Source organism: Herpailurus yagouaroundi, unplaced genomic scaffold (assembly GCF_014898765.1).
Source record: "Herpailurus yagouaroundi ecotype Mexico unplaced genomic scaffold, PumYag 191, whole genome shotgun sequence".
NCBI classification, from domain to species: Eukaryota; Metazoa; Chordata; class Mammalia; order Carnivora; family Felidae; genus Herpailurus; species Herpailurus yagouaroundi.
In genome coordinates, this window is record NW_024412422.1 from 12,758,247 (window position 1) to 12,770,306 (window position 12,060).

Below are 12,060 nucleotides of genomic sequence, written 5' to 3' on the forward strand. Positions count from 1 at the left end.
AGGTGGTAGCCGCCCAACATGGTGAATACGCTAAATGCCACTGAATTGTGCACCATAACTGGTGAGTTTTATGGTACGTGGAATGAATCTCAATAGAGAAAAGAAACGAATATTTGAACAACTATAAGAGGAAAGAAGAAGGAATGGGTCCTCTTGGTCCCAGTTGCCCAACCTCAGACCTGTCTCAGATGCCTTGGGACTCTTGGCCGAGTTCCACAATGGGAGAGAGGGTGCATGCAAGCAGCCAGTGCTTTCCAGAGGAAACTCATTGAGCAGAGCAGAGGGCACATGTCAGGTGTTTAAGCCTCAGCCCTTGGTCCTGGGGGGTGGGGGGCGGGGATTCCCTATGTCTGAGAAACCGTTACTCTCAAGAAGAAAATGAACCACCCTCCCCCCGCCGCCCCGCCAACTCTGTAAGCAAACAGAGGCAGAGCTTAGAGACAATACCCGGGGGACCCACAGATACTGGCTTCCTTGGGGCACTACATCACATTTGGGGTCCGTGGTTAGAGGCGACACAAGGTCAAGAGCTGACCTTTCCAAGGTCCCAGCCCCCCTCCAAACCACAGCAGGAACAACCATAAAATCCCTCCCAACGCCCTTGCATCCCTCTCTACACGTGAGAAGAAGAAGCAACGTTCCCGATATCTCACGGTGCTTTCTCAACAGATACTTCCTCTTTGACAAGGGGGTTTTGGCTGCCACTGGCCTGGAGGTGAACAGAAACTCCAGGGGCTCTGGGTGGGGCTCTTGCAGACAGCCCCCAGCAAGGACCAAGGCCCCCACTTGAGGCAGGGAGCAGCAGGGAAGGGGGAACCACGGAGGACTGTGGAACGACTCGTCCCACACACCCCAAGCGCCAGGCAGAGCTCAGGAGCTGGGCAATCCCACGAGGAGAGAAGGAAGCCGCCTTACCCGTGTTCTGTCCTCAATCTCGTAGATCCGCAGCTGCATGGGCACGTTAAAGCTGTGCAGGATGTTTCCACCAAATACCAGAGAGTCTACAGGAGTGTAGACTGCGTGGATCCAACCTGGGGTGAGGAGGGTACAGAGAGGGTCAGCCACTGGCTCCTGGACCACTGGGAGGGTCACCCTATGGAAGCATGCAGAAGATCACAGGAGGCCCAGGGGAGCACCCAGGGCTAGAATCGGGGATGCTCGGGCTGCCTGATGCGGAAGGCAAGGTTCCTGGCTGGCTGAGAGAACTCACATACACAGCCCCGATGGACTTCTGCAGGTAGTAACTCCTGGTCGGCTCAAGATGGGTGGCTGGCAGCTTGAGGGCCTTGACAAAGGCTTCGCCATGTTGTTGTGGACCAGGCCGCAGCAGCCAAAAGAGGCAGGCCCTGTGCCCCTTCCAGAGAGTGGGACACCCCTTGTTCAAGGCTGCTCATAGCTCCTGAGCCTCTTCCTCAGCATCCCAGTGACCACTCATCTCGGGGGGAGTCACAAAGGATTGCTTGGGGCCACAATGCAGGAATGACACCTTGCAAAAACTGCAAAACCCTGACACTTTCCTGCCTGAGGCCACCTCCTGCCACTAAAATCCCCCAAGGCCCGTTTCCAGGTGGTCATCTTAGCCACACGACGCCTGTGCCCCCACATCAATTCTGCTTCTGCTCTGCCCTACAGCTGCTGACAAGTCTTTCTCCTGCCGAACGCAGCCCTTTTAATGGCCTGGGACATGGCTTTTTCGTCCCCCTGAGCTCCAAGCAAGCCTGGCCTAGTAATCCTGGGGATAAAACTGAAGGCTGCCCCTGTGCCAGGCATTGGGCTAAAGCCTTTACAGAACTTATCTCACTTAATGCTCACAAAATCCTTAAGAAATATATACTACATTCACCCCCAACTTACAGCAAAGAAGACTGAGGCACAGAGAAGTGAAGTCACCTATAAGGTTTGGAACCCAGGGAGTCAGCCTCACTTGGTCCTTGAAGGCCAGACAAATCAAACCCCACAATTCCCTCCCCAAGTAACTAACACATGTTTCAGGTGCTCAACAGACCCACATGCACCTCTAGCCTACTGTAACAGTGCAAGGCTAGGGGACAGGAAGTATTCCACTCCCATTTACAGATGCTGAAACCAAGGCTAAGAGAAGGTAAGTCACTTGCTGAATGAAGTCACAGCTGGCAAGAGCTAGCACCTCCGTTCTTAACCGCGATGCACCATCTCTCTATCACAGGCTTAGCACCAGGCGTGCAGGCCCCAGGAGACGGGGCCTGCAAACATTCTGGGAAGGCAAAAAGAGACACGCAGAGAGAAACAAGAGAGACAGAGGTGAGACAAGGACAGATAGAGGTAGACAGACTCCCAGTGAAAGACGGGATCAGCAGAGGGGAAAGAGGACAGAAAGGGCAGCCCAAGCCCTGAGATTCCCAAGTCCAGGTGCCCACATCTCCTCTTCTCTGACCCCTCTTCTCCGACCTATATGCATAATTTGTTTGCTCGGAGGAAAATTACAGAGACCTCCCCTACCATGCACCCAAAACACGCCAGCCCTGAGTCACAGGCAGCCACCGGTAGCCACGGCTGCCAGAAGCAAAGGTGCCACCTGGGAAGAGAGCTGGGAGGCCACTGCTGCCATCTGTAGGACACTCGGGGTGCTGGTCCTCCCTTGCTGGGCACAGGGTGGGATGAGCTGGTGGTCCCCGAGGTGGGCAGAGAAAACCGACAGCCAAGAGCATGGGAACGAAGGCTGTCTGAAACCCGGTGCTGCTGTGACCTCCCCACATCTCCGGCCCTTGTGGACATCTTCCCCACCACCTTCACACCTCTGTGCAGGACAAGTACAGCTGCTGCCTTTAAAGCCTCAGTTTCCACATCTACTTCAGCCTCTCGACCTCAGCTGGGTACCAGCTGATTTTCTCAGCTGTCCATTTTTGCATCTTTGTCGAGCAGCACTACGCTATTATTGTTCCTGTTACCACCATCAATGTTATTTAAGCATCACTTCCTAAGACTGGGACCTAGGACCGCCAGGGTCAGGTAAATGCACACAGTGGGGTGAAGCCTGAATGGGGCAAAGATTCCTGGGTCTTGTTCCTATGCTCTTCACACACCCACCCAGCACCCTACAGAAAGCCCAAGTCCCGGGACCTCGGCTGGAAACTGTCCCATGGCCAACTCACCATGTGATGTCGGACTCTTGACCACCCCTCTCCTGGCCTTCACCTGCCCACGTTAAATGAGGGAGATCATTGCCTCCCTTGCAGGGAATCTGGTGAGCAAGAGCTCAGTCCATGGAAGCAACTGCCACTGATATTCATGGTAGTCTCATCCATCTCCAGGGCTTTGCAAACAGTGATGCCCACGTATATCTGCATTTATCAGCCCTGGAGTCTCCCTTCCGTCCTATCAGGTGGAAATGCAGACACACCTGATGTACACCTGCTACCCTGCCATGTGAGCAAAAGAGGGAAACAGAAGAGAGGTTCTGTTTCAAGTGGAGCGGCAGGGAATTTCAAGGGGTTTTAGAAGCTTCTACCAACTCTCCTCTTGTCCCCAAGCCAGGGAGGGCCTCACAGGTGGGTCAGGCAGCCTCAAATGGATTAGGCACTGCCTCCCCCAGCCTTCCTCCAAACTACCCCATGACTTTCATACTCCCCTCAGGAAGAACCAAGGAGGAATAACAGTATTCATAGGCCCCATCCATCCCCACTCTCCCGATGGCATCTCCTTGGCTGCATCCCAGGAAGCATGAGAGAGCAGGTGTCCCAAGCTGGTGACTGGGCTGTGGAGGCTGGCATCTGTCTCTTGCTTCCAGGCCAGAGTCACCAACAACATGAAGGCAATAATGGAGACTATTCAGGCCAAGCGACAAGGGACAGATCAATCGTGGAAGAAAAGCAGGCGACCCATAAAACCTACTGACGGGTGGTTCCCTGGGACCTGAGGGACAGTGGGGCACATGGAGTCTTGCCCACAACCCAAACACTCGGGATTCAGAAACCAAAGCCCACCCGCCCCATCCACACTTGTCTCTCTTTGTGGCTGCCGTAGGGGTAAACCCAAAAATCACAGAACTTGGGGGCATCTCACAGAGGGCCATGACCTGCTTCCTTCGCTGAGCTAGGCCAGGTCCCAGGCTGGGCAGTGCAGCTGCCAAGATGAAGCAAGAATGCCCTTTCCTTTCTAGGACCTCATAGTTGGTACCAGGGTCCCAAACTGGCAGGTCACAGGCTGCAGCAGACTCAGGAGCGTGCTTAGTTTGACCCACATGTGTTACAGAAATGGGGAAATTTCCAGGGGCACCTGGGTGGCTCAGTAGGTTGAGTGTCCAACTTCGGCTCAGGTCATGGTCTCACGGCTTGTGAGTTCGAGCCCCGCATTGGGCTCTGTGCTGACAGCTCAGAGCCTGGAGCCTGCTTCGGATTCTGTGTCTCCCCCTGTCTCTGCCCCTCCCCTGCTCACGCTGTCTGTCTCTCAATAATAAATAAACGTTAAAAAAAAAAAAAAAAGGAATGGGGAAATTTCTCAAGACAAGCTGAATTGTTTCCTTCTCTAGAAAAATAGGAAGATGGCCCCACAGGCCATTCTCATCTTTAACTGGCTGGAGGTGAGCAGCAGTTATCTCATTTCCCTGAGCACAACCACCCTCTATCTCACATCCAGCCTTCTTCACTTCCACCCTCTCTCCCTGCTCTGTACCCATTTTATAGGTGGGTCATCTGAGGCCCAAGCTACATTACGCTATTAAGTAGCTTCGGGTTACTTTTTCTCAGACTGGCCCAAGTCTAAGAAATACCTAGGGCTGCCTGTGAATTCTGGATCATGGGTGATTCTTACTACAAAGCAAAGATGGGAAATACTTTCAGGTCAGTCCAAGCCACTGACCCCAGGGCCCTTCCCAGGTCCCTATACTTGGGCTCCACCATTCTGGCTGCTACCTGGCTGGACATACATTCAGGACAGACAGAATCTATCTTACAGCTTCCCTACCACCTTCCACACTGCCAGTGGGCCCTTAAGAAAGTTTGTTAAATGAGCAAATAATTTTCCCAAAGTCTCATGGCCGAGAAGGAAGACCAGATCCCAAGTCTGCTGACTCCCAGGCTAAAGGAGGACGAGGTCGGCTCTGAAACTAGACACACTTGGGTTCTTGCCCTGGTCTGTTGCTTATTAACTGTGTGAGCTTGGACCAGTCTATTCACCTCTCTGGGCCCCAGGAACCTTTGTTACTTAAAAGGCAGAGGGAAAATAAGTTGCTCCCTACATGCTCACAAAAAGGTAAGTAATAAATGTAAAATGCTGCTCAGTAATGTGAGTTACTATTACCATTAGCTATAGTTCATTAAGCTGGTGCAGCCAGAGGAAGAGGCTGAGCCCAGCAACGTGGTCAAGGCATTGGCCACAGGTCCCCTCACACACAGGAAAAAGAGGTCACCGGGTCTCTCTGACTTCCTGCTCCTTGGGGATGATTTCCACCTCAAGCTTTCCTTCCACCTAATGATTAGGCTGAATCTGGGTAACTCGCTGGCCACTCTGACCCTGACTGTGTACCTTGGGGAGGCAACTGTATTCCCACTGCCTCTGCCTCATCAACAGGACAAACCCAGGCCCCTTTCTTGACATCATCTCACTCTTCAGCCACCTTCAGGTCTGCCTCTTCCAGGCAGCTTTCCTGGACCACCCAGGAATGAGGCCTGAGAACCACCCACACCCACAGCACAGCCAATACCCAACCTCTTCACTCCAGACACAAGAAGAAAAGAGTGAAAGCACGTCTCACAAACACTGTAACATTTAAAACCCTCCCATGCCAGTAGCCTCCCATTAGCGTTGAGTTGAAGACTTGCTGAACGACCCATGGGCAGACGTGAAGCCAGCATCAGGTAAGAGGTCACGTGTCTAAAGTCACACTGTGGGGACAAAAACCCACGTCAGAGATGAGAAATGCCAGAATTAGATTTTCTACTCCCGATACAGAAAACCCACATGCAGGGGGCTGTGTTGCCCACGGCTGTCTCTCCAACTCTCCACCCAAAGCCACACCCCAACCACCGTAACTCTCAGATGTGTGTCTGCACACAGCTCAGGGGGCGTGGGTGCTGGGAAGAATCCCCAGGTGGCCGTCTACCTCAGTGACCACAAAACTCTGGTCCTTCAATTTTCACTGGCTGGCAACACAATGAGGAAAATGAAGATGGTATACATTTTCATAAACTCAAAACTATCAAATTTAAAGTACTGGCCATTATTCTGAAATTACATACTTCCGAATTTTTAGTGTCAGAATCATCTCCCATTCATGAAAATCAGCACTAGTAGATGCCAGGTGTTTGGTTTTTGTTCTTTTTTTTAAATTTTTTTTTAACATTTATTTATTTTTGAGAGTGAAAGAGAGAGAGCAGGGAAGGGGCAGAAAGAGAAGGAGACACAGAATCTGAAGCAGGCTCCAGGCTCTGAGCTGTCAGCACAGAGCCCAACACGGGGCTCGAACCCATGAACTGTGAGAGCGTGACCTGAGCCAAAGTCAGACACTTAACCTACTGAGCCACCCAGGTGCCCCTGTTTTTATTTTTTTTACGTTTATTTATTTATTTTTGAGAGAGACAGAGACAGCATGAATGGGGGAGGGGCAGAGAGAGAATCCCAAGCAGGCTCCTTGCTGTCAGTGCAGAGCCCAATGCAGGGCTTGAACACATGAAACTATGAGATCATGACCTGAGCTGAAACCGAGAGTCAGATGCTTAACCGACTGAATCACCCAGGTGCCCCCTGGGTGTTTTGGTACTTTTTAAAAAGAAAAAAAATTTTTTTTAATGTTTTTATTTATTTTTGAGACAGAAAGAGACAGAACACGAGCAGGGAAGGGGCAGAGAGAGAGGGAGACACAGAATCCAAAGCTGGCTCCAGGCTGTGAGCTGTCAGTACAGAGCCTAATGTGGGGCTCAAACTCACGGACTGTGAGATCATGACCTGAGCTAAAGGCGGACGCTTAACTAACTGATTCACCCAGGCACCCTTGGTTTTTTGTTTTTTTTTTTTTCACTAACATCCATCTTTAGGAAAACTACAAGTTTGTAACTATAAGCTCCCAACTCCTCCTCCTCCTAACGGTCACTGAAATCAATGCTTGGGAACCACGTGTACCCCCAGCGTCTGAGAAAGTGACAAATTCTAACTGTCCCTTTTCTCCTTCCCAAACATCCTGATGTCTCACTCACAACCTTCAGTGCCCAGGAGTCTTGGCTGGGATCTAACTCAACATCTGCTAACTGTACTTCAAATCCCACTCTTGCCGTCAACAAACACTCACACCTCTGCTTCTCAAGACCTTTTCCAACTCGCTAAGCCCCCAAAACGCACACCCTTCCCATCCCAGACTGAGGGAAACCAATGAACCACCTCCCAACTCTGACAACGGCCCTGAGGAAAGAAGGCCAGTCTTCCCAGAGAGATTAGGAGGCCTGCACTCAGGGGGGCTGGGTTGGAAGCACCTTGAGGGTTTCACAGTTTAGCCCACTGACTCCCATTGAAGAGATTGGACAGTTGAGGCGCAGACAGGGGCAGAGACCAGCCCAAAGTTCCTTTGGGTTCCCCTGAATCATCACAGCTTATCCTCCAATACCTACAAGTGGCTTGAACACATCTTAGAAGGGTACCGCTTCCTTCCCGATTCTCCATGCCACATCTGCCAGGGTATGTACCATAAATGCTGCCCACCAACTGCAACCCATTCCTGTCCCAAACAGGGGTCCCTCCCCTCCCCCAAGTCTGAGGATGGACCTGGGTCCATGGTAACAAAGTCACCCCCACTAAACCCTACCATTTCCAAATCCCCAATTTCCCCAATAGTGAAATCTCTACTTTCTGCCCAACTTTCTAGAAGAGCCCAAGTGTGCAGGCCCTATCCCCTCAGTGGGAGCTGCTACCATAACGGCCCCCTCCTCACTTGCCACTAGCACTTGATGTCCAGACCCAAGACCAGCTTCCAACCCAACTTTCAGAAACTTAAGTGTGACCAGCTTCTCCCTCCAATGGATCTTAAGTGCTTCAAAGGATACTCCTAAGGTTCAAGCCTCCACTCAGTGGCAAATTTCCTGCAGCCTCCTTGGCACAGCCATATATAGAGCTTCTACTCGTATATATCCAGTGACAGGGAGCTCACTACCTAGCTGAGCAAGTCATTCCAACACCACTTGGCTATACCTCTTCTTACAGAAGACAACAACTAGCTGACTGCTGTTCCTTTACACCTTTACTCCCCTGGGTAAAACCACACAATTCCTCCTTCAAATTTATCTCACCTGGGGGCCCCTGGGTGGCTCAGTGGGTTAAGTATTCAACTCTTGATTTCGGTTCAAGTCATGATCTCACGGTTTGTGAGTTAGAGCCCTGCATTGGGCTCTGTGCTTACAGCTTGGAGTCTATAGAGTCCGCTTCAGAATCTGTGTGTGTCTCTCTCTCTGCCCCTCCCCACTCGTGCTCTCTCTCTCTTTCTGTCTCTCTCACTCTCTTTCAAAATAAATAAATACACTTAAAAAAAAAAAGGCAAATTCATCTCACCTGGTATGGTATCCAGACTCTTTAGGTCGACTTACCTCCTATATGTGACCTGACTCCCTTACTCTATACAGTGGGACTGTCACCTCCCTCATCCTGGGTAAAATGTTTCCATTAATGCAGCCAAAGACTGCACTCCCTGACCCCTAGGGCATCTGTCATACTCACTGGTGACTCACCCTGTAACTGTCCAAGAACTATAGGCTCTCCAAAGAGCTGAGGCATGTAGGTCTTAGCTCACTCCAGTCCTCACTACCACCCTGGGAAGTCTCACTCCCATTTTACAGACAGGAACACCAAGGCTCAGAGAGGTTAAGTCACTTCCATAAAGCCACAACTTAAAAGCAGTACATCTGAAAATTAAACTAAGGCCGTGCAGTCTGGCTCCAGGGCCAGTGCTCTTAATGACTGCCCTCTACTATACTTGCAGTGTTAATTTCTTTTTCTTTTTTCTTCTTAATTTTTCTTTTGGAGGCAGGGGTAGTCCAAGTACAAGAGCTGACACTGACCTCAATTACATTTCACCTACTTCTGCTGGAAGGAGGCTGCCACACCAGGTCCTTCCCCAATGCCACATTGCCCTCTGTCCATTCCCTAGGCTTTCAGGCACCCCCGTAAAGCTCCCGGCCCTGGGGTCTGCCCTTTCCCAGAACCTGCCTTGGACTGCAACCTCCATACTTTGCTTCCTTGGATAAACAACCCAATTCCTCCTTCAAGGGGGTGAACCTACCCCCTCCCCACAGTGCCACTGTCATCCCCTCACACGGAAATTTCCACAGGAAGTCCTAGGGAAACCATTCACACTTCCCCTGAGGGAGGGCCCTATGCTTTTTCCCAGGAGTGAATTCTAGCCCACAGGCGGGGAGACACAGGTTAGATGTGAGAGAGAAAGGGGGCTGTTTTTCCCTACAGCCTGAGGCCTACTCCTGTCAGGGACTGCCAAATGCCACGAGGCCCACAGAACCCCGTTCCTTGGCCCGAAACCCTGGCTGAGGCCCCAGGGATGCGGGAGCCTTCTCCCAGTGCTGGGAGAGCCAGGCGCCGAGGGAGAGCCCAGCGCCAGCCTTGGCCGGAACCTACCGGAAGGGATGAAAAACGTGTAGCCCTGTTTCAGCTCAATTCTTTGGCATCGCTCCACGCGGTCTCCCAGGAAGATGTCACTCTGTTTGCCTGATAGCACCCACTCCTCGTACAGTGCCAAATTGTGTAGGGTTGGAGGAATCAGCCAAAAGATCTTGGGAGGAAAAGGAGGCAATCAGCTGAAGATCCGGGCCAAAGTCCTGGATTCCTTCCAGGCTGTGCCACAACCCAAAGAGACAGCCCCACCTGCCTGGGAGTGGGGGGAAGACAGGGCACCGCCTCCAGGACCGGGCCCCTAAGGGTCTCTGAGGTGGCAGGGGGGCTGTGCCACCGTCCTGGGACACCCTTGGCCTGCCTTTAGGAAATCTCCATTCCCACTACAAAACCAGGGTGGGTAGACTTCCTGGACTGAGAGGAACATTCTTTCTCCTAAGCCACAGGCTTGTTGATGAGGTAAGGAAAGGAGAGGAAGGGAATTTCCTAAGTTGTCTGATCAAATGGCCCAATAAATAAACCCAGCTTGTGTTCACTCTGGAGAAGGAGGAAAACATCTGGAACCGGGCAGGATGACTTCCTACCCAGATTTTCTTCCAACATGTTTGGTTAAAACGAACCTACACACAGCCCCAGACGAGCAGGACGGCACACATACTCTCAGGCACCCACACCCGCGCAGGGTACATGCAGAGCCGAGCACAGCGGGAGCATCCCGAATGCACGCCCCACCTCCTCTCTCTGGGTGACGCCTGTCCCTCATGTAAAATGTTCGTGAACGCAGGTGGTGCTGGCAACTAGACTTTTTACGTTAAATGTTCTCAGTACTGGAGCTAAAAACTACAGTGGGCAAAATGAATGCTGGCAAATCTTGGGACCCAAAGCTGGAGTTCTAATCTGGCCTGAGATGCTTAGAACACTGGACTGGGTGGGCAGGTGTGAACAGGTCACTAGACGTGATGCAGAAGAGTTGACCCTTGGTCCTTCTCCCCAGGAGAAGACAGAGAGTGAGGAGGTGGCCCTGAAAGCAGTCACAGGACAAGGGCTGGCTGGGCATGGGTGAGGGGAGCGAGCCCCTCCAGGAAGAAACAGTCAGGAACATACAGAAGTTGAAGAAACTCAGTTCGACTCACCTTCCCACCCCGGAAAACATGGTACCAAACAGAAGTGCCTCCAAAGTCGATGTGGAAGTCAGTGAAACAACCTTTGACGCTCATCAGACAGTATCTGCAGCACAGAAGCAGGGGAGCAGAAAAACAGTTCAACGCCTGAATCACAGGAGGTGAGTGAACAGCTTCAGAGATGCTTGACCTGCTGCCCTTTTGCAAATGCTAACACTGGGGGATTTTTTTTCTTTTCTTTTCTTTTTAAACCCAGTTCTAATCGGAGTTCCCCATGGGGGAAGCCCCTGTGATCAGATGATAAATCTCAAGCATTGGCCACCTGCCCCCAAGGCTGGGGGAGGCATTTTTGTTTTCAGGTTCCCAGGAGAGAGCTGACAACCCACAGGCCACTTGGTTCCTTCCTGACAGACAGTTCTACTCTGGCCCCGCCCCCACTCCTACCCCAGTGAGAGGCTTCCTTTCTGCTCCTTCCAGCTCCTTCCTGTACCTGCAGCTCTCCTGAGCTGCCAGTCCCCTTTGCAGCAGCTGGACCCCCTGGAATTCCATTGTAAACCACCTGCGTGGCTTGCCAATTACCAGTCCCCATTCATCTCCTCATTCGTTCAACAATCACTGAGAGCCAACCCACGGCCCAGCCCAGACCTAGGCATGGCACTTAGAGAAAGGCATAAGAATGCCTAAGACACCTGCCCTTCAGGACGGCACACTCTTCATGGAGCACTGCACAGGAAAAGTTAAATCGCAAGACAAACTGCAGGGGACTGAGAAGTGAGCAATGCAGCTCAAAGTACGTGGTACCAGCCATGAAAAGATCACAGTGTAGGATTCCACATATATGAAATGGACAGAGTAGGCAAATCTACAGAGAGAGTAGATTAGTGGCCAGGGCCTGGGGGGGGGGGGGGGGGCGCCCCGGGGGGAGGAGCAGGGATGGAGAGTGACTGCTAATGGGTACAGGGTTTCACTTTAGGGTGATAAAAACGTCCCAAAATGGACTGTGAATGCACAACTCTGTAAACATAAGAACCACTGAATTGTACACTTTAAATGGATGAATCGTACATGAATTATATCTCCATATAGCTGCTAAAAAAAAGGTGGGGGAAGAGATTAACAGATGCTGGGGTTAGGTGGTGGACAGGCAGAGGGGAGAACCTGGGCTTCAGAGACTTGGGTGAAGGAAGTGAATTCGGAAGAAGGAACCTGCCAGCAGCCCCTCCTCTGAGCTCCAGCAGCAGCCAGATAGCCCACCCTTCCTTACAGGAACTCACCAGTCTCCTCCCTCCTCCCTTGCCATGCTGCCCTCCTGGGGGAGGGCAGAGCTTAAGCGGGGGGGGGGGGGGGGGGGGGGGGC

At 51.8% G+C, this 12,060-nt stretch overlaps 1 protein-coding gene across 10 annotated transcripts in view; it reads right to left on the bottom strand.

The window, feature by feature from the left end:
• Window positions 1–12,060, bottom strand: part of KDM2B (lysine demethylase 2B) — a 154,578-nt gene that overhangs the window by 73,505 nt on the left and 69,013 nt on the right. For all 10 annotated transcript variants that reach the window (XM_040444135.1, XM_040444136.1, XM_040444132.1 and 7 more), the window contains 3 exons: window positions 10,716–10,809; window positions 9,589–9,742; window positions 916–1,031 (listed from right to left, as the gene is read on the bottom strand). In XM_040444135.1, the coding sequence (XP_040300069.1) occupies window positions 916–1,031; window positions 9,589–9,742; window positions 10,716–10,809 (364 nt within the window). The remainder of the gene's footprint in view (window positions 1–915; window positions 1,032–9,588; window positions 9,743–10,715; window positions 10,810–12,060) is intronic.